At 52.0% G+C, this 20,176-nt stretch overlaps 1 protein-coding gene across 3 annotated transcripts; it reads left to right on the top strand.

Moving 5' to 3' along the window:
• The first annotated feature begins 500 nt into the window (after positions 1-500).
• On the top strand, positions 501-20,159 carry SLC7A3 (solute carrier family 7 member 3). 3 transcript variants are annotated; one of them, XM_058154615.1, is made up of 12 exons: positions 501-631; positions 10,956-11,366; positions 12,638-12,796; positions 13,427-13,607; positions 13,874-13,983; positions 15,076-15,298; positions 16,265-16,404; positions 16,498-16,600; positions 16,843-17,054; positions 17,335-17,501; positions 17,728-17,836; positions 17,968-20,159. In XM_058154615.1, the coding sequence occupies exons 2-12, from the start codon at positions 10,997-10,999 to the stop codon at positions 18,096-18,098; spliced, it is 1,905 nt and encodes a 634-aa protein (XP_058010598.1). In that variant the 5' UTR covers positions 501-631; positions 10,956-10,996; the 3' UTR covers positions 18,099-20,159. The 3 variants fall into 3 exon arrangements, with proteins under 3 accessions (XP_058010598.1, XP_058010597.1, XP_058010595.1); XM_058154614.1 differs by lacking the exon at positions 501-631 and adding an exon at positions 694-711; XM_058154612.1 differs by lacking the exon at positions 501-631 and adding an exon at positions 836-972.
• The last annotated feature ends 17 nt before the right edge of the window (positions 20,160-20,176 follow it).

Below are 20,176 nucleotides of genomic sequence, written 5' to 3' on the forward strand. Positions count from 1 at the left end.
GGGCCCTGTTGTAGCTTATACCTGCTCCCCAAGAAGAAAAATACTGTTATTTGTCAGTTATTCTGCATCCTTTTTTTTCTTTCCTCCAATTCTTCTGAGTTTCTGTAGTGAGATGCCTGGGGTTTCTGGCCGTTTGTTAGCTGACCTAACGGAATTGCTCCCACAGCCAAGGAGCTGCCCCTTCCCATCTGCCCTACTGGTGCCTGCACGGAGTAGGGCGGAATGGGCTGGGAATGTGGCCTTTGTGATTTTGAGGCTGGAGTTTTTGGGAAAACGTTGTAGACTCGAGGTCTGGCCAGCAAGAGGCGCTGCCATAAGGCATCCTTTCGCTCTCCCTCCCCCGTGGTCTCCAGCCTCTGGCAATTAACATCCAGCACATCTCAAGAGGATTTTCGGGTCTGAAATGGAGACGTGACTTGGAGAAGTTGTTCCCACAGGAAAAGGCTGCCCTGTGCCCGGCGCTCTGCTTTTCCTGCCTTTGGGGTGTTCTGGGAACTCTTCCCTCTTTCGCTGCCAAATTTCGGGTTGGAATGAAACAACGGCACAAAGAAGAACGTCCCGAAGTGTCCGGAAGGCCAATCCTAGCTCAAACTCCGTGAGATTTCCCGAAGTCTGAAGAGCGGCGGCACCGGTAATCGTCGGCCAGCCGGGGCTCCGCAAGCCCCGTTGTTGAGAAGGCTCCTCTCCCCGGCTCTGCCACGCCGATCCCAGGCAAGCGTCGCCGGCTCCCGGGCAGCAAGAGCTCTAAAATTTATTTTAGCTGCTCAGGCGTTGACCCGGGCCGGGAGGCGCTTCCAGTGGGCAGCCTCGCCCCGCTCGAGCCCGCGGCCCGGGGGAGCCCGCCTGGAGGAGGCGGTCGCTGGCGCTTGGCCCGCCCCTCGCCCGCATTAGATATCCCGCACCCCGCCGGCCGCCTCCTTCCTTCCTTCTGTCCTTCCTCGCCGGCTGCCGAGGAGCTGCGCGGCGCGGCTGGTGAGCGCTGGCTGGGTCGGGCCGGGGCGGGCGGGCTTGGGGAGCCTTCCCTTTCGCGCGCCCTATCCGGCGGGCGCCTGGTTGCAAGAGGAGCCCCGTGTTGCGTCAGCGTTGCCGGCGGAGGGTCAACAGGTGCAGTTTCGCCTGTCCGGGCGCCACCTGAGCGGCTCCCAGCGCCGCCCGGGGAATCCCGCGGGCTCCGCGTCTTTCTCCAGCTGGAAGAACCTTCTTGGACTTGGTCCGTCCCGCCAAAGTTTCTGGCTCCCGCGTTGAGCCGCCCCGCGTGGGACGCCGGCGTTGAAGGAAAGGCGCGTCCCAGCCCAAAGCTCCCGCGAGCTCCTCCGGCCCTTCCAGCGGGGACTTCCCTGGCAGCCTGCGAGGGGAGCCCCTGGGGAGGCGGAGGTGGCAATTCAGCCTCGCCGACGGGCCGGGCGGAGCCGGGGGCGGCCCTGCGCTACTGCTTCCCGCCTGGGCTCCCTTCTGGCGGGCTCAGTCCCAGGGCTTCCAGGCGGGGAAACTCCGAGCCTTGTAGCGTCGAGCTGAGTCTTGTCAGAACCCCGAGAAAGCCCCCCTGCAGGAATGGCTCGCTTTGCCAGGGGCTCTGAGTTCCGAGCCGTCCCCGGGAGCCTTCATCCCTTTCGTCCTTCCGAGCCTTTTCTGGCTGCTGCTCCTCCTCTGGTATCGGGGCGGTGGGCCGAATGCCTGAGAAAGGGGGGCACGAAAGCAGGAGAAGTTCTCCTCTCGGAATCCAAGGCTGCCCGACGCCTCCAGGCGACAGATTCGGCTGTTGGGCGTCCCGTCTGCCTTTCCCTCCTGGGTATTTGCCCAAGGCGGCTTAGGGAAGGAAAGGGGGAAAGGAGACCCTGTTAGGGGGCAGAAGCCCCTGCAGGGCCAGGAAGGTGGCTGGTGGGCTTTCCTGCCTTTCATCTAGGCTTCTGGTCTCGAAAAGACCCACCTTTTTCCTTCTTGCCTTGGACTTGGGAGGGCCTTCTGGGCACTGCTCCCCGTTCAGAGGCCAGGGCCAGGAAGCGGCAGGGAATCGGGGCCCAGGCACGTTCACACAATGCCCACTTCAGTCAGGCCAAGCCCTTATAGCTTTCGGGCCCTGGCCAAGAACCACTCTGGAAACGGCATGCATGTTTCTGCCTGGCTGAAGGCAAACAGGTGTGTTCCTGTGCAGAATGTTAAAAGTGCGTCATTTGCCAGGTGCTAATTGCTGGAGATGAAAAGGGAGCTGCAGGCAGGATGCTCCTTTGCAGGGAAGGGGGACCAGGAGGGATCAGATCTTCCCGGTGGTATCTTTCAGAGGATCTCTTGGCGCAGCTGACTTTAAAGCCAGGCTCATTAGTGCTGCCTGGCAGGTTGGGCTTCACAGACCTGCGCCTGGGCTTGGAAAGGTCTCGGAGCCGCGTCAGAGACAAGAGAAGAGAAGCGGTTCTCATCAAAGACTTTCTGCAGGTTCCAGGTTTCTGCATCCATGGTGGCATCAGGCCATACTGGGGTGCAGGGGATTGCGGGGGGGGGGGAAAGTAGCACAAAAGGGGTTGGTGCAGAGCCAGGCATGTGCGGTTGAGTGATATGGTTTGGCTACAGACATGGTAAACAGAGAAATATGTGGAGGGGCATTTATAGTGTAAAGCTTGCTGTGAGTAGGGGGGCTGCTTTGTTTCGTTCTGCAAGAACCCTGAACTGTTCAGGTTTGGATCCTGGTCTGGCTGAAATGGAGCACCAGCCTAGTCTTGTCCTTTCCCAGGTAGGATGCTGTTTTATTTGCTGTTCCTGTCCCTGAATTCTGGCAGGCTCTGAAGGACACCGGAAGAGTTACATAGTAGTTATGCCTAACTACCAGATCACTACCATGGCACCAAGTGCAGGGAACTGGGGAAGCAGGATCTGCCTGGTTTCATATGTCATGTCATAGTTTGCTTACCCATAGCTTGTTTCACAAACTAAGATTGGCTGGTTTCTTACCCTTTGCCTGCCAAGCCATCAAAGCATGTCATTGCGGGCACCCATAAGCACCTGGTCAGGGGATCTCACCTCCGGAGAGTCACCTGCTGGCTCCACCCTGGGGTTATCCTTCTAGTTACTCTTTCCTTTGGGTGCTGGCTGCGCTGCCGGCAGCAGGGACGGGATTGCCTGGTGCCTTCCTTCCTGGGTGGATCTCCTGACCAGTCCCTGAAGAAGGCTCTAGACAAGTGTGCCAGGCTCTGAGGTTAATGGGCAACCCTTTACCTAATCGTCGAGAGGGACCTGGTTGGGCAACTGCATGCACGACCATTACGGGAGAGAGAGGAGGCCGGCTGGGCAGCCTCTGCCCCAGCTGGCTGATGCAAGCAATGATGCAGCTTCTACTCACCATCTGTCTCTCTCGGGACCTTTGGCCCCACCAGTTCACACTCGGTGGATGATGTCTCTTTGCAGCCTCTCCTTGCCAGGAAGCTACAGCTAAAGCAGCCGCCGGGTGATTCTTCTCTGCCAGAACCGGGAGGTCTAAATTGGCAGGGTGATGCCCCCGTCTGTCACAGGTGCACAGAGCGGCTTGTTTGCTTTTCCTTGCATTTCCAGCAAGCCCCACGGAGTTGAAGGCGGTTTTTCTCGTTGAGAAGGCCTGGGGAATATTTAGCAGCCCTTTTGGAAAGGGCTGGAGGAGAGAAAGCCAGGGGCTTGGAAGAGAGGATTGGATTAGAGATGAAGGCTGTCCCACAGAACCCCCCAACCTTACGGGCACCAAGGACTGGTCCCGTGGAGAAAGGTTTTTCCATGGACCGGAGGGGGCCTGGTTTCACGTGCTGCCTGCATCTCATGGATGGGGCTTCGCTTGTTTGCATGGCCTGGTTGCTGGCATGCCGCCGATGTTGGGGAGCCAGCAGCTTAGCTGCTTCAGAAGGGAAGAGGAAGAAGAAGCCTCGGCGTATAGGAGGGACGAGAGCAGGTCCTCTGGCTGCCACCTTCAAGCAGGGGCCAAATGGCCTCTGACGGGAGGCCAGTGATGCGGTGGTACATTTCCTGCTTCAGGGAAGTTTTGGACTGCTCTCTGTGGCCCTTTCAGACTTGGGCGATTGTCTGAGCCAGAGAGCGTGAACTGCAGCACCAGCTCCATTCAAAACAGCCACATTCCGGTGCTGCTTTTCCTCTCGCAAGTGCCTCCCCCCTCCTCCCATTCCTCCAGAGGTGCGCATCGTTTTCTAATAAGTTACGGCCGATGAGCAGGAAGGCATAAAGAGTCACCTCCCGTGTCCGCATTCCCCTGTTGGGACTCTTAATGGGTTGGCAGCTGGCAGAGCCCTTCCAGGCGTCTGCCAGGCTGGGTGAGAGGAGGGTTGTTTTCCTCTTTGCTAATTTAAGGAAGAGAAAAATGAAAAAAACCAAAACATGCTACATAGAAAAGCCCAGACTAGGCTTCTGCGCTTGGAAATGTATTAAATGCCAAACAGATGTGGCGGGCCCTGCACAAAATGATTTCTCAGCATGCAGAAGCCCCTTTTGCCTTGATCTGCTTTTAGAAAACAAGAATAGAATAGAATAGAATAGAATAGAATAGAATATAATAGAATTTTTTATTGGCCATGTGTGATTGGACACACATGTCTTGGTGCATATGCTCTCAGTGTAAGTAAAAGAAAAGATACTTTCATCAAGGTACAACATTTACAACACTTAATGATAGTCATAGGGTACAAATTTAACACTTAATGATACAACAGTTAATGATAATCATAGGGTACAATTAAGCAATCAGGAAACTATCAGTATAAATTGTAAGGATACAAGCAACAAAGTTATAGTCATAAGTGGAAAGAGATGGGTGATGGGAACCATGAGAAGATTAATAGTAGTGCTGATTTAGTAAATAGTTTGACAGTGTTGAGGGAATTATTTGTTTAGCAGAGTGATGGCATTTGGAAAAAAACTGTTCTTGCATTTAGTTGTTCTGGTGTGCAGTGCTCTGTAGCGTCGTTTTGAGGGTAGGAGTTGAAACAGTTTATGTCCAGGATGTGAGGGGTCTGTAAATATTTTCACAGCCCTCTTTTTGACTGGTGCAGTATACAGGTCCTCAATGGAAGGCAGGTTGGTAGCTATTGTTTTTTCTACAGTTATAATTATCCTCTGAAGTCTGTGTCTGTCTTGTTGGATTGCAGAACCAAACCAGACAGTTATAGAGGTGCAGATGATAGACTCAATAATTCCTCTGTAGAACTGGATCAGCAGCTCATTGGGCAGTTTGAGCTTTCTGAGTTGGCGCAGAAAGAACATTCTTTGTTGTCCTTTTTTGATGACGTTTTTGATGTTAGCTGTCCATTTTAGATCTTGCGATATGGTAGAACCTAGAAATTTGAAGGTTTCTACTGTTGATACTGTACTGTCAAGTATTGTGAAAGGTGGAAGTATGGGAGGGTTTCTCCTATAGTCTACCACCATTTCTACGGTTTTGAGTGTGTTCAGTTCCAGATTGTTCCGGTTGCACCACAAAGCTAGTCGTTCAACAGCCCATTTGTATGCGGATTCATCATTGTCTCGAATAAGACCAATCACTGTTGTGTCATCTGCGAACTTCAGTAGTTTAACAGATGGATCGTTAGAGATGCAGTCATTGGTATATAGAGAGAAGAGAAGTGGAGAGAGCACACAGCCTTGTGGGGGCCCTGTGCTAATTGTACAGGTATCTGATGTGATTCTGCTTAGCTTTACCTACTGCTTCCTGTTTGTTAGGAAGCTTGTGATCCACTTACAAGTCTGTTCCGGTACCTGTAGCTGGTTTAGCTTAGTTAGAAAAGTGTCTGGAATGATGGTGTTGAATGCTGAACTAAAGTCTACAAAGAGGACCCTTGCATAGGTCTTTGGAGACTCAAGATGTAGGATGTAGTGCAGAGCCATATTAACAGCATCATCTGTTGATCTATTTGCTCGGTATGCAAATTGCAAGGGGTCTAACAGTGGATCCGTGATGGTTTTCAAGTAGGAAAGCACTAGCCTTTCAAAGGTTTTCATGACTACAGATGCTAGAGCAACTGGTCTGTAGTCATTCAGTTCCTTGATGGTGGGCTTCTTCGGCACTGAGATGATAGTAGAGTGTTTGAAGCAAGAAGGAACATAGCACATCTCTAGTGATTTATTGAAGATATGGGTGAAGATGGGGGCCAGTTGGTCAGCACAGACTTTTAAGCAAGAAGGAGTTATCCTGTCTGGGCCTGGAGCTTTTCCTAGCTTTTGTCTGTGAAATAGATCTTGCACTTTCTTTTCTGTGATCACTAGGGGTTGTGGACCCAATGGGATGGGGTCAGTTGTAGGAAGCTTGTTGGTGTGTCTGAGATGGGGGTTGTGGAGATAGGTGGCTGTAGTTTCCTTTCAAACCTGCAGTAAAACACATTCAGGTCATCTGCCAGTGGTTGATTTCCTTCAGCCTGGGAAGGAGGTTTGCCATAGCCGGTGATATTTTTAAGAGTTTTCCACATGTTTGCTGGTTCTCTTGTTGAGAACTGATTCTTTAGCTTTTCAGAGTAGCTTCTTTTTGCTGCTCTGATCTTCCTTGTTAATACATTTCTGGCCTGATCGTATAGCACTTTATCGCCTTTTCTGTAGGCTTCCTCTTTGGAACGACGTAGCTGCTTAAGTTTAGCTGTGAACCAAGGTTTGTTGTTACTGTATATTCGCAAGTTCCTTGTCGGTACACATAAGTCTTCACAGAAGCTGACATATGATGTTGCAGTATCTGTGAGTTCATCCAGGTCTGCAGGGGCTGCAGTGACTCACCCGCCTCTTCCTGGCCTGGGGGGTGAGGGGGGGCTCTGAGTGTAGCCCCTCCTGCCTTGCAGGGCTTTGAAAATCAGGAGTCTGGGCAACTTGACATCTTCCTGGGCTGCCAGCCTCTATTCCCCTTTTCTTCAGACGCCAAGGCTGGCCCACGTCTGTCTTAATATCTCCAGCTTCTTCCATCTGTTTTCCACATGCCAAGGTCATCTCACAGCTCCTGTGTGATTTGCTGGGTGAGGATTCAGCAGGGGGCTTTCTGACACATGGAAAGCCCCCGACTGAAGGCTGCTGCAAGGACTAGTCAGGAGCCAGAGGCAGCGGGCCTGAAATGCTGGTTGCTGGGAGACGGTGGAGCAGAGGGCTTCCCAAACGTGCCAGTCGGGGGCCTGCGGATCCAGCCTTGGCACCGACAGTGGATCTGTGGCCTGACCTGCCAGGGTTCTCCAGATGCCTGACTACGCTCCCTGGATTTCTGAATGGGCAAAAACTTTGCTTTAAGGGCTAGGTGGCTTTCTGGCTCAGTGAGATCCTAGCAATTAAAGTTGGCGATCCCAGGGCAGGGCGCTTGAGGAAAGGACCTCCTGCTCTTGGAGAGGCCAGGAATTAACCTGTCTCATGATGGCCGAGACCCAGGGCTGTTCCCTGAAACAACATCTGAATTTCCTGCGTGTACAACTTGCCTGGGGTGGGGCTGGGAGTAGTCAGCTTCCCTGGTCCTTCTCTTCCAGGCGAAGGGGCAAGCAGCCCAGGACCTCCTCTCTGCCTTGAGTGCTACTGGCACAAACTGGCCCAGAGGCTGCCTTCCTCGAGAGTGAAGGGGCAGGTGCAGGGGAGGCAGCGATGGCCTGCTTCGGCTCCTCAGTCCCTGTCAGTGCCTGCTTGCTTTGGGCTCCCCCTTCCCTGCAGTAACCTTGGCTACGCTGCTGCTGCTGCTGCTGCTGCTGCTGCTACATGGGCCATGGGGATGGCCTCTCTGCCCAGCTACGGCCGCAAACACTTGACCTTCTGCCTCCCTGTCAGCTATTAATAGGATGAAGCTTCCAAGGCACAACGGCTTCGTGCTCGAATGGCAAACTGAGTTTGGTGGCTCTTTTGAGTTGGCGATACTTCATCAGGTGCTTTGCTAACTGGTGGTCAGGGAGGTGAGGAAGGTCTGGACCTTGGAGGGAGGAGGTGGGCAGCACTGTAAGGGTCTTTGCTGCAAGGTGGGGGCCACCCAGGATGCCAAGCAGGCAGGAGTGGCATCCAGGAGGCTGCCCCCTTCTCGTCCCCTCTGGCCGATTGGCCCCCCGGCCTCCTGGCAGCTGTGCTGTCCTCCTTAGCAGGGAGTTGTGGTTTTGAAAGCTGCATTCCAAGGAAGCTTCTCCTTCAGCCAGAAGGGGCTTTGTGGATATTCTCACGTCGTCCCTGGCCACTCATTGACAGAGGACCAATGTTGCAAGCAGCCCTGGCACCTGGGCACATGCCAGCCCTTCTCCCATACAGCTAGCTGAGCCAAGCCAGAGGCTCTGGGCCTGGCCAGGTAGTTTGGCAGGGTCCCCTCGTCTGCCTGGGGTTTTCATTTGCACACGAAGGCTCTCGGGCGGTTGAGCCCTCCCACTTCAGGTGTCTGCTTCCATGCCAGATGCCTTTTCAGCCCCCTCCCCCTTGAAGTGGGCAATGGCAACAGGAACAGAACCACCATGAAACTGGCCGGCAACCCTTTTGAGGGCACTAGACTCCCAAGGCTGGCGCACCGACAGGCTTTGATGCTTAGCTGTGCGCCATCACTCCTGACAACATATTTGTGGCAGGATAAATGAACCGGTCGGAACTGGGCTTTTGCCCTGGCTGAAAAACAGCCTGGAAGTGCTGACTGGGAAAGGAAACAGATCAAAGCTTTGTCTGCTGAGTTTTTGTAAGGATTTTCTGGTGCACCGGAGCGTCTGATCCCAGAAGGTCATGCCAGGCTTGACTGGACAGTTGGTGGGAATGCTTCCCCTCCCCTGCCCGTAGCGGGGTGGGGGGGGCTGCAGGGGCTTTTCTCCCTGAGCTTATGGGAACCTCTTCCCCAGGGAAGTTCGGGCACGTTGCCTGATGGGAACTGGTCTGTGGCAGCCGGGGGCAAAAGCTCTCAAGTTTTGCTGGCGGAGAACAGAACCTGGCACTTTCTCCAGCCTCAGTCCTGGGAGATCTTTCAATTATCTTCCAACAGACTGGAGAACAGACTGCTGAGCGCCTCCACTGGGGCGGCCTAGAAGGACCCTGTTGCAAGATCACAAATCTTTATAGCTTCCAAACCCTTGAGATGTAAGGGGGGAAAAAATCTGAGCCACGCCACCCTTGGAAACCCCGGAAGACCCACCCATCTCCCCAGGGATCTTGATTAAGTTAACTGTCTCCCCTCTGAGGGTCCTTACGGGAAAGGGCAGCTGCGTGTCAGGCCTGGGAAGAATGGAGCCAGGCTGACGTTAGTGGGATTGAGGGCCAGGGGGGAGATGCCTGCATCAGACACAAACCTTCGTTCTCGTTCTCCTTATGGGGCCAAGAGAGAAGAGGAAACTCACCAGGGATAAATTCAATTAGTTCAGGGCAGGCCCTGCAATATTTGATTTTGAAACGGGTTTCTGCATTTTTGAATTGCTGCTGTTTTTCCAGATCTTGCCGATCTGATTTTCTTTTTCTTTTTTTTTGCGCTCACTAGAGAGATCCTGCTTGGGTCTTCTTCCCTTCCGCTTGTACAAGTGTGGCCCTGGTTTCTCAGCTGCTGAAGGACGCGTGGAATGGTCTATCCCCCCACCCCCACCCCCAGCAGAGGAAAGAGATGGTCATTAATCTCCTCTGACCATCGCTCTGGAGAGAGGAAAGAAGCTGCGCCTTTGCTGCCTCTCCCTTTGGACAAAGCGATCCATCAGCTGATGGATAGGCCAGGCTGATGGCAGCCGCATTGATCGGAAGCCCAGCAAAAGATGGAAAGTTGCAGGAAAGCCTCCCCCCCCCTTTTCCCAACCTACTGCCCAAAATGGACCATCTGCCTATTCTAATAAAGATCCTATGTCTGTGCCACATTAGGCAAGCAGAATTCCTAAGCAGGCTGTGCTTGGACACTCAGAGAGAGCCGTCACCTTCCGGAGAGGACAAAGAAGCTCCTGGACTGGTCCTGGGTTGTTGCTCTTTGCCTTTGTCTAATCCTGGATGCAAAAGCCATCCTCTTCTTTCTTAGTGCCCCCCTCCCCTCTTTCCTGCGCAGGTGTAGGTGCCATGCCAAGCTGTGGTGGCTGTTTTTTATAAAAAAACTGATTAATGAGTAAAGTGCAAGCCAGATTTGCAAATCGGGCTCAGTTATAAATCGTGGTTTACAAAGCATTATGCTTTAAGTTCCCAGAATTTACGAAGCCAAAATCACGTGAGATCCGGTATGTAGCGTGTTGAATGGCAGACTTGCTGGTGAGAGTGGGAAGGATGAAAATGAGGCAAAATCGGGGTGGGGTGGGGGGAAGAGACTGGTTCTGCATAGTTCCACCATGAAATCAAGCCTTATCTTGCCATGCGGATCACATGCTGGGACTGATGATGGGCTTGAGGGTCTCGTCCAGCCTGGCTTAGCTAAAGTTTGTTCTGTGGTCTGTTAACTGAAGTTAGCTTCAATTGGTTAATGACTGAAGGTGCCTCCCTGACATTTATTCCAATGAGCAGCTTGTGTAAACACAATTCATCCAAGTGGCCTACGGAGGGCTGTTTTTCTTTGCTAACTTCTGCAGAGGTCTGTGATCCACAAAGGTGTAATGTGTAACCACAACTGGCTACCTCTGCCACTTTGGCTGGAGCGTTTTTCCTAAGATGGCAGTCTTGTTTCCAGCTATCTCTGGGCTTTCCAAAACGTAGCCTTAAACCCGAGTTCTCAAATAGGCGGATGGGGCAGCCGGGCACTTTGGATCTCCGCTCCTCTAAAAGCATCATTTCCAGAGTAATCTTTGGGAGCCTGGACTGTACTTTCTCAGCATTATGTCCTGAGTGCGATTCCTGTAGAATCCACTCGGAGATGGTGCAAGAAGACTCTTCGGCCGATCAGGAGATGTCCACAAACAGCTGGCCCTGAAAGAAGGAAGGGAAGCTCAGCTGGGGTAACCCCTCCAGGCAGCAGCCCAGGCACCCCCAAGGCTGGGTTGGGTCTCCCGTCTTGAGCTCCCTGTGACAGCAGGCCTTCCTCCCCACTGCTGGCTGACAAGCTCTACTGTTTTCTCTGCTAGGTCCTTTGAGGAGACGGGACGTGGCACCACCATTCGCCAGGATGCTGAAGAGAACCTTGACCAACTTTGGCAAGAAGCTGATCCGGCAGCGGACCGTGGACCTGGGCTCACAGGAAACTCAGCTGGCCCGCTGCCTCTCCACCGTAGACCTGATTGCTCTAGGCGTAGGCAGCACCCTTGGGGCAGGGGTCTATGTTTTGTCCGGAGAAGTGGCCAAGGATCAGGCTGGCCCATCGATTGTGCTCTGTTTCTTCGTTGCGGCCGTCTCATCTGTTTTGGCTGGCCTGTGCTATGCAGAGTTTGGCGCCCGGGTGCCCAAAGCTGGTTCTGCCTACCTCTACAGTTATGTCACCGTTGGGGAAATTTGGGCCTTCACCACAGGGTGGAATCTCATTCTCTCCTACATGATAGGTACATAACCTTCCGCTCGGAGCAAAGTCTGCTGAATGAAGGTGTGAGAATGTCTTAAGGTGGAATATAGAAAGCCCAACCATGGTTTGCTTGCAGCATGAAATCAGGGAAACATGTTTTCCATAGTCTAAGCCAGGGGTCAGCAACCTGCGGCTCTGGAGCTGCATGTGGCTCTTTCACCCCTCTGCTGCGGCTCTCTGTCACTCAAAATATGCGTCACAACCGCCAGTGTTGCCCGCCGGCACACGATTTATTGCGCTTTTCAACCCCCTGTAGGCCAACCATGGATAAATAATTTTAAAAAAAGTTTCAGAAGAAAACAGAACGTTTAATTCAACCACATATGCTAGTTTTGTGGCCACTCAAGAAATAGTCAGGCACGGGAAGGGTTTTTGTGGCTGTGTTTTCTTTGGGAAACAGGTCCAAATGGCTCTTTGAGTGTTAAAGGTTGCAGACCCCTGGGCTAAGCCATTCCTGACTTGTGATGGGTTCTTCTAAGGGATTTTTCCTCAGATAGTCCAGCAAATATGCCAAAACATCAATTTATCAAAGTTGCAAAACAAGCTTGCCTAGAAATGATCTGCAATATTTCTTGGACCCCCCAAAATGAGTGTCCTCCCAACTGTTATGAGTAGGGATTTGATGAGAGCCAAGAGAAGGACTCCCATCTGTAGGAACCAGATGACATTATGGGCATTTAGTGCACTTGCCCATCGTTCCTGACAAGCAATGGTTTGGACCACTGGAGCTTTACAGTTGCCTTTCGGCTCTCCAGGTGTGCTGGGTTGGAGGGGACCAGAGCAAGAATAGCAGAAGCTGCTCAACAACAGAATTCTTCTTCTTTCCTTTGTCCATCAAGCTTCACTCAGTGGGCTTGAGTTGGGGATAGAAATGACCCATTTTCTGAGTTCACACAGCAACTGAGGGGCCCTTGGTGCTCTCTGAGCTTGGTGGTTTTCTTGCAGAGGTTTCATTACCCAAACCAGGTAACCTCATCAAGTGCTAGGCAGAAACTGACCTATTGGGCCGAGTTTACATGACGTGCTAACTCACTAACCAAAGTAGTGAGCTGGTTTGCCGAGCTGGTTAAGCATGTTCCCAGGTATGCCGGATTGGGAAGGAGGTGGGATCTGTCCAACCTTAAGGGCTGGTGTGTGTGTGTCTTTTGAGCCCTTCCACCATCCTTTGCTCCCAAGAAGGGACAAAAATCCCCTCCAGTCCTGCCTGGGAGACTTGCTTGAACTCATGTAGATGCCGTTTTGCACCCTTAGGGACAGCAAGTGTGGCTCGGGCCTGGAGCTCCACCTTTGATCACATCATTGGGGGCCACATCTCCACTTTCTTCCGGAATCACACAGCTTTGCACCTGGAGAATGTGCTGGCCGAGTATCCCGACTTCTTTGCTCTCTTCTTGGTGCTGCTGCTCACAGGTGAGGCGTCGTAACCTGCCTTGCCAGCTGTAGGGCTCATGCAGACAGGGGATTCCCCTTAGCCAGGGCAGAGCGGGTCTGTTTGTTTAAGAAGGTAATGCCAAACATTTCTCAAGATGTTGTAGAGATTTACTGAACCTTAAGAAAACAGAAATGTATAAAACATAAATGCCACAGCAATGCTGATAGCAGGAAATGCCTGGGACCCAATGGATTTTCATAAAATATATGCCTGGCATGGCGGTTGTTTTTCTTCCCTTTTCATAACTCTGATGCAGAGTTTGATATAAGATGGGGGCAGCTGTGTAAATGTTTTAAACAAGCAAAGAAGGACGATGGGAGATTCACAGTAGGAAGGAGAAAATTTGCTTCATGCATTGATCTTCCACTATGGAGATTCTTGACTTTGGCAGGTGGAAGATGGGTGGACTTGCCAAGGTTCAGCAACATTGACCTCCTGCCTTGGCTGCCCCCAGAGGAGCCCTTTAATGAACAGCCAGTTGACAAGGGATGGATGTGGGTCATGAGGCTGATAGCAGGGCCGGCATTCCTCTGCCCTCCGGAGGAAAGCTTACAGCCAGAGACCTTCCCCTGAGGAGCAACCAGAGATCTCTTTTCTTTGGCTTCCAGGCCTGCTCTCGTTCGGAGTGAGCGAATCTGCCCTGGTGAATAAAATCTTCACGGCCATCAACTTGCTGGTGCTCAGCTTTGTCATCGTTGCGGGTTTTGTGAAAGGAGATGTCAAGTACTGGAACCTGTCCAAGGAAGATTATCGGAACCTCTCGCAAAACCTCTTGGAGTCTGGAGACAAGTACGGGCCCCTCCCCAGTTGTGGCTCACTCTTAGCTTTCCCAGAAGGGGGGGTGGAATTTGGCACCCCCCTATTCTCTTTGCTCCAGGGCAGCATCTGCTGCTACAGGTTTTCTTTTGGAGGGTGGTGGTGGATGGACCTGCGGTAATGGCCGGAGGGAAAGCAGCAGCAAGATGGGGGACCCAAGGCCAGCCGGAGACTTAGAAGAGCTGCCTCTCGAGGAGACCACTTTCCTCACTTGCCTGCCTGCCTGTCTCCTCCAACAGGGACCACTTTGGCAATGGAGGGTTTGTCCCCTTTGGCTTTGAGGGAGTCCTCTCGGGGGCTGCCACCTGTTTCTACGCCTTTGTTGGATTCGACTGCATCGCCACCACAGGTGAAGTAGCGCTTTGGAGGCAGTGGAAGGGCTAGTGGGAAGGGAACGCTGCTCCTCAATGGGCTAACTGGGCTGGTTCCAGGCTGGGTCCAGTAAGCCAACTGTCAGGACAGAGAGTTGAGGATGGCCTTGCTGGGGAGGCGCAGTGTGGAAGTTGCCTTCAAACCCTTGGAGGAGAAGCTTCAAGAGGGCAGAAGACGGGCATCCTCATTTGTTTCAGAGGGCAATTCTAGAACCGGAGCTCCCTAGAAACAAATTTGGATTATTCCTAACAATTGAAGTTGTTTGGGGAGCCTGGCGAGTAGCGGGAGACTTTTAAAGAGCCATCGGTCCAGGGCGCTCTGCAGCCCGTCTCTTGTGCTGAGCAGAGGGGTTTGGAGCAAAATGCCCTCGTATGCTCAGATTCAAGTCAGGGATACCTTCATGCTCATCAGGTGTGCGGGAACTAAACGCATCAGCCCTGAGGCTCAGATTCCCGGTTCTGCCATGCCGTCTTTAAGAAACAGGCTCATAATTTGGACAGCGCGTTATGGCCAAAGGTGGCCAGTACTCTGCTTGCTTGGCTACTCGGGAAGGCAAAGTTCATGTTTGTGAGAATGGTGTTGGCCTGCCAAATCAGTGAGCATGGGCAGGAACCTTAGCCGACGTTGCGCATGGCAGAGGAAGGAGGGTGTCAACTTTGGAAGCTTCTGTGCTGCCACTTTCTCATGTGTGGGAAAGTTGGAGGGGAGAATTTAGTAGAGGGTTTGTCTTTAGACATAATAGCATTCTTCCTGTCAGTCAAGGTCAGGCCGATTCTGCCTCTGGAGGAGTGGTCGGAGTGCTGTCTCAAGATGGGACGGTTGGCGATTGGAGCATGTGATCGACTGAGGAGTCAGGGGATGGTTTTGGGGTTTTTTGATTTACTGAGGGAAAACCTGGACCTCTCGGGTTTTCCCAGATGTGCCAGTTTAACTATCCTAGTAAATAGAACTTTGAAAGATGCTTGCTTCAGAGTTTTACTTGGAGTGTTTTTTTCTTCTTCTGGACATTGGGTTTTGCTGGAATCTCACCTGTGTCATTCTGCTCGTGCCCCCACCTGTCCTTCCGCAGGTGAGGAAGCGCGGAACCCTCAGCGGTCAATCCCCATCAGCATCATCATCTCCCTCCTCATCTGCTTTGTGGCCTATTTTGGCGTTTCGGCTTCCTTGACCTTGATGGTCCCCTATTTCCTGGTGGATAAAGAGAGCCCGCTGCCCGATGCCTTCAAGGCTGTGGGCTGGGAGCCTGCCCGCTACGTGGTGGCCATCGGCTCCCTCTGTGCCCTCTCTACCAGGTAAGAGAAACGAAGGGAGGTTGCTCACTTCAGCCAGAATTCCTCATCTTTTGGTTGGCATGATTTATAGCTGTCTCACCAAGATGACTGACAGGTGACTTGCTTATTAATTCTTGAGCTCAAAACAATGCTTTTAAAGCACTGAAACCTGGGTTTTAAACAGGCCATTTTTGAAGGAAAGGGTAAGAGAATATGATGGCAGTTAGAGGTTCGAGGGGAAAAAACAACAGGATTCTGTGGTTTGAAGGGGAGTCAACCTTCTAGCGCAGAAGATGAATGTATGTCAGGACAGAAGGATGTGAGAGGCCATCAGAGAGAAATTCCTCTTCCCAAAAGTTGCTGCTTAAACCATGAAAAGCAGAAGATCAGGAAGGGCCTTAATAAGATATTGGCCAGGGAAGAAGCATTTTTGGAACAGAGGCAATCCCTTGGTTCATTGAGAGGCCTGAGCCCAGGGGTGAAAAGCTCCCGGTTCGGACCGGATCACCTGATCTGGTAGCGATGGAGGTGGGTGATTCGGAGAACCGGTAGCAAAAATCCCTGCCCCCCCACCATGCCCATCTGAGCTGTGCGATTATCAGAGGTGTTTTTTTATTTTTTTATTTTTAAAAGCATTTTTTCTTTGGCCGAAAAAACGCTTTTAAGAGTAAAAAAAAAAAAAGCCTCCGATGATTGCACAGCTCAGCTGGGATCGTCAGAACCCTTTAAAAGCATTTTTTCTACAACCTCTTTGGCCGAAGAGGTTGTAGAAAAAATGCTTTTAAAAGTAAAAAAAAAAAAAGTTGGCCACGCCCACCCAGTCACATTACCCCCCCACCAAGCCACGCCCATAGAACTGGGTAGTAACAAATTTTACATTTCACCCCTGCCTGAGCCCCCATCCTAAATAGGGCCCAGAAGCCAAGTGGAGAAACTCCAGAGGCCCCTGGCCACCAACGGCTTCTGCTCTCTTTCCCTGCCATGCAGTTTGCTTGGCTCCATGTTCCCCATGCCGCGAGTGATCTATGCTATGGCTGAAGACGGACTGCTCTTCCGGTTCCTCTTCCGGGTTCACAGCCGGGCCAAGACTCCCTTGGTGGCCACTGTCGTCTCAGGCATCATTGCAGGTATCTGTCCATTAATGGCTCTTTCCCCCCCCCCACGCGCCCGCTTTTTCTGTGATCCAGACAGAGATTTTTACAGCCTCTCTTCTCTTACAGCCCTGATGGCGTTTCTCTTTGAGCTGAAGGACCTGGTCAACCTGATGTCTATTGGCACGCTCTTGGCGTACTCTCTGGTGGCTATTTGTGTGCTCATCCTCAGGTGAGGGCCTCTTTGGGAACAGAGCTTGTCTCTAGGTGCTGATCCCTCGGCAGCTTAGATGGTAGGCAGGCAGGCTGGCTTTGCAGGGTGAGGAATGTTATAGTGCCCAATTGGAGAAGCTACAGCCGAGAAGGTTGCGAAACAAGACCTGGCCATCGGGTCTTTGTTCTCCCAGGACTGGTTGTTTGCAGAGGGACTAATCAGGAATTCCTGTCCTTTTGCCACTCTCGCTTTCCTGATAGATACCAACCTGAGCTATTGAGGTTCTCCAAAGATCTGGAAATGCTCGAGATAAATGGAAGTGAAGAAGAAAAGATGACCATTAATTCCACAGTCGGTGACAACCAGAATGCATTCAAGGAGAAGTTCAGCTGCAGGAGTCTTTTCTTCGCCTCCGAGGACATCCCAACCCATGTGTCAGGGCGCATTGTCTACATCAGCACCACGGTCATAGGTAAGGATTACTGGGGAGAGGGAGAAAGTGGGTGCCCTGGCTGACCTGCACTTGAGGACACCAGTGGCTGAGACTAGGGGACCTCCAGAGACAACCGGAGGGAGCAGCTGGGTGGGCTCGGCTCCTTTGCAGGAGACCAAGAGAAGAGCAGGAAGTGACCGGAATCGTGTTCCAGGATTCCGGGGTTGGGATTTTACGGACGAGTGGCTTCTCAGGCGTGGGAATGGGAAAGGTCTAACATGTCTAACCCTTCCTTCCCTTTGGTCTCCTTTCCTTGCAGCTGTCACGATCACTGCCCTGTGTGGCATCCTGGCCCATAAGTGGGCAGCCCTCCAGGAGGGCAGTGTCGGCTGGGTCATTGCCTGTGTCATTCTCCTGGGCCTTTTGGTCGCTGGCACCGTCATCATCTGGAGGCAGCCAGAAAGCAAGACACGCCTCACTTTCAAAGTAAGACCTCTGGCCAGCTCTCTTCCTCGGGGGCCCCATGTGGGATGGAGAGGAGATGCCTGAATTCGGAGCCTTGCCCTGGGCAAAGGAGCAGGAGAGCTGGACGGTTGTTTCCTCAATGGCGCTTTGCCATGGTGGTTCTCGCCTGCCTTCAAGCCAAGTTTCCACGCTGGCCGGCCCCCTCCCTCCCTTGGCCTCTCCCAACTGGCCTCCTCTTCCTTTCCAGGTGCCTGGCCTGCCGTTGCTCCCCCTCTTCAGCATCCTGGTGAACATCTATCTCATGATGCAGCTCGATGCAGGAACCTGGGCCCGCTTTGCTGTCTGGATGGCCATCGGTAAGGAACTCGCTGCCCTATCGCAAGGGCTGCCTGGCGCAGAATCTTTCCAGCGTGGTGACCCCGATCGGTTGTTGGGATCGGGACCGCCGGGCCTGCTCTTACACTGTGGAACTTTGTCTCTTTCTCAGGCTTTGCCATCTATTTTGGTTATGGGCTCCAGCACAGCGAAGAAGGGCAGGGGCCCCAGCAGTCCCAGTCAGCCGCCAACAAAGGCCTGCCTTCGGCCAACTCTGAGCTGAGCCAAGAGGTCGCCATCTGAGAGAAGCGGCTGCTTCTGTCCTCCTTCCACTGCCGTGGACACCCCCGAGTTCTTGTTCGCCTCCTGCCCCACCCTTTGAGAAGGAAGCCGTGGCATGTGGGACCTTCAGTGGTACATTGGACTCAACCTGTGGCAGCAGCTTCATTTCGCCGAGGGGAATAAAGCAAGCCGGGACAAAATTTAGGGGGCAGCCTTTTCTCCTAGGTGGGATGGGGAGGGGAGAGCGACCTTCAGACGAGCTGCCGCCACACATGGTTTATTTATTAACCCGGCTTTGCTGGCTAGATTGCCTTCCTCAGACCTAGATGTATGTAAAAGTGTCAAATGTGAAGAGTCCCCAAATGATCTCCAGGACTATCAGTCTAGTTTTAACTATTGTTTGTATGTCATTTTTTTCCAAAACTGTTGTTTTTTTTTATATCGTACAACTCCATGCGCTTAGCTTTTTTTAAAAAGTTGGACTCATCTGAAGCCCTGTCAGAGGCCTTTTGGCCCTTGGTCCTGGGTCTCCGGCAGAAGCCATCTGGCGGCCTTCAGAAATGTAGACAGCCTGGGAGTTGTAGCCGTGGAGTATTAGGCTGGAGCATAATTGCTTAAATCATCTCGGTGGTTTGGAGCTCTGCCGTTTTTCTTGCCCAACATTGTCAAATAGGTCCCTGGGGTTTCTCAAACAAAATAAAAACGGATTATTTCTACCAATGGGATACAAAACTGGCTTACCCAACATGCTCACATATATGGCTTCAACGTCCTGTACACAACATCGGCCCACAATAGTTTATTCGCGAGAGCAGACTGCAGTGCCTTGAATGAATCGGCCCAGTACAGCTGAGTAAAGTCATAGTAAAATAAGTCAGTTTGTTATCATGAAACTAAGCGTGGAGATAATCACCGCATCATCAGCCTTAGGGGCTCCCCCATGCTGGGAGGTGAGGATGCAAGAGAAAGGGAGGGAAGCTGGGCACTGACCTCGTGGTCAGAAGCTGACACCAGGAGAGGCCTTGACCCCGGTGTTGCCACCTTCTGGACCAGAGGGAGGGGCTAAAGCGGGAGGCCGAGCAAGCATGTAACGCCTGCTGTGTCTGGTTGCTTAGAACGAAGCCAGCAGCAGACCACAGCTGGCAAAAGCTCAAAGCAAAGTGAGGTCGATGCCAGACGTCATCTGTTGCAAAGATGGCAAAGCCAGTAAACCCTCACTGGCTCCAGAAAAGGGTGGAGATTTTTTCCCTCCTAATAAAAGAATCCAAATATATTGTCCAGCTAGTGATTTCCTGTTTTGGCCCATCCTGAAACTGGCAAGGAAATCAGTCCCTAACTTGGAAGGCACCAGGTTGGCAAAAACAGGATTGGGGTAGCTTGTTTTCTCCAACTGTTAAGGGAAAAAGTGGGATGCTTTCTACCACGATGCAAATCATTTACCTTGGACTGGGAAAATAATTTCGAGAATTCCCCAGAAAGCTGGATAGTGACGTTGGTTGTATGTACGCAGATACATACATCGCTTGCATCAGAAGGCCAGGCTTTCTAACAACTGCACCAGAGCCAAGTTCTATAATGCCAAAGCCATTTCAAACTTCACGCAGCTCTGTTCCAAGTCTTATGATTAATTTCCCCAACGTTTCCAAAAGCAAATTGTGAATGTGCAGGGCCAACACTCAATTTGTTGTTGTGTTTTGGAAGTTAGCTCTGTACACACACTTTTGACGCTTCCTCTTTCTGAAGAAAATTTGGTACAATCTCAGTTCAGGGTTTGTAACTCAGTGGCAGCATCTTCATGGGCAGAAGGTCCCAGATCTTCAGAGAAGGGCTGGGGGGCACCGTGTCTGGGAACCCACCCTCAGATAAATGGGCCAGTTCAGCAAAGGCAGCTTCTCGTGGTCCTAACTTTACATTATTTGGCAGTCTTCCTCAGACCAAGAGGGGAGATTTTCACTTGTCTTAACAGAACTTTGTTGTCTTGTTTGAACATCTACGTTACATGTGCACAAACATTCTTCAACATGAACATAGTACACAGCATCTTAATGCATTTGTTGGACCAAATAAAATGTTGTGCTATTATTCGGTGTCCTCTGTGG

This window comes from Ahaetulla prasina, chromosome 11, assembly GCF_028640845.1.
Source record: "Ahaetulla prasina isolate Xishuangbanna chromosome 11, ASM2864084v1, whole genome shotgun sequence".
Taxonomy (NCBI): domain Eukaryota; kingdom Metazoa; phylum Chordata; class Lepidosauria; order Squamata; family Colubridae; genus Ahaetulla; species Ahaetulla prasina.

What these genes read in the sequence shown, in the direction of transcription:
- SLC7A3 (XM_058154615.1), top strand. Translation starts at nt 10,997, where the DNA reads ATGCTGAAGAGAACCTTGACCAACTTTGGCAAGAAGCTGATCCGGCAG. An exon ending in CTTGGTGCTGCTGCTCACAG is followed by an intron (nt 12,797 to 13,426) that starts GTGAGGCGTCGT and finishes TTTGGCTTCCAG; the next exon opens with GCCTGCTCTCGTTCGGAGTG. An exon ending in CGTCTCAGGCATCATTGCAG is followed by an intron (nt 16,405 to 16,497) that starts GTATCTGTCCAT and finishes CTTCTCTTACAG; the next exon opens with CCCTGATGGCGTTTCTCTTT.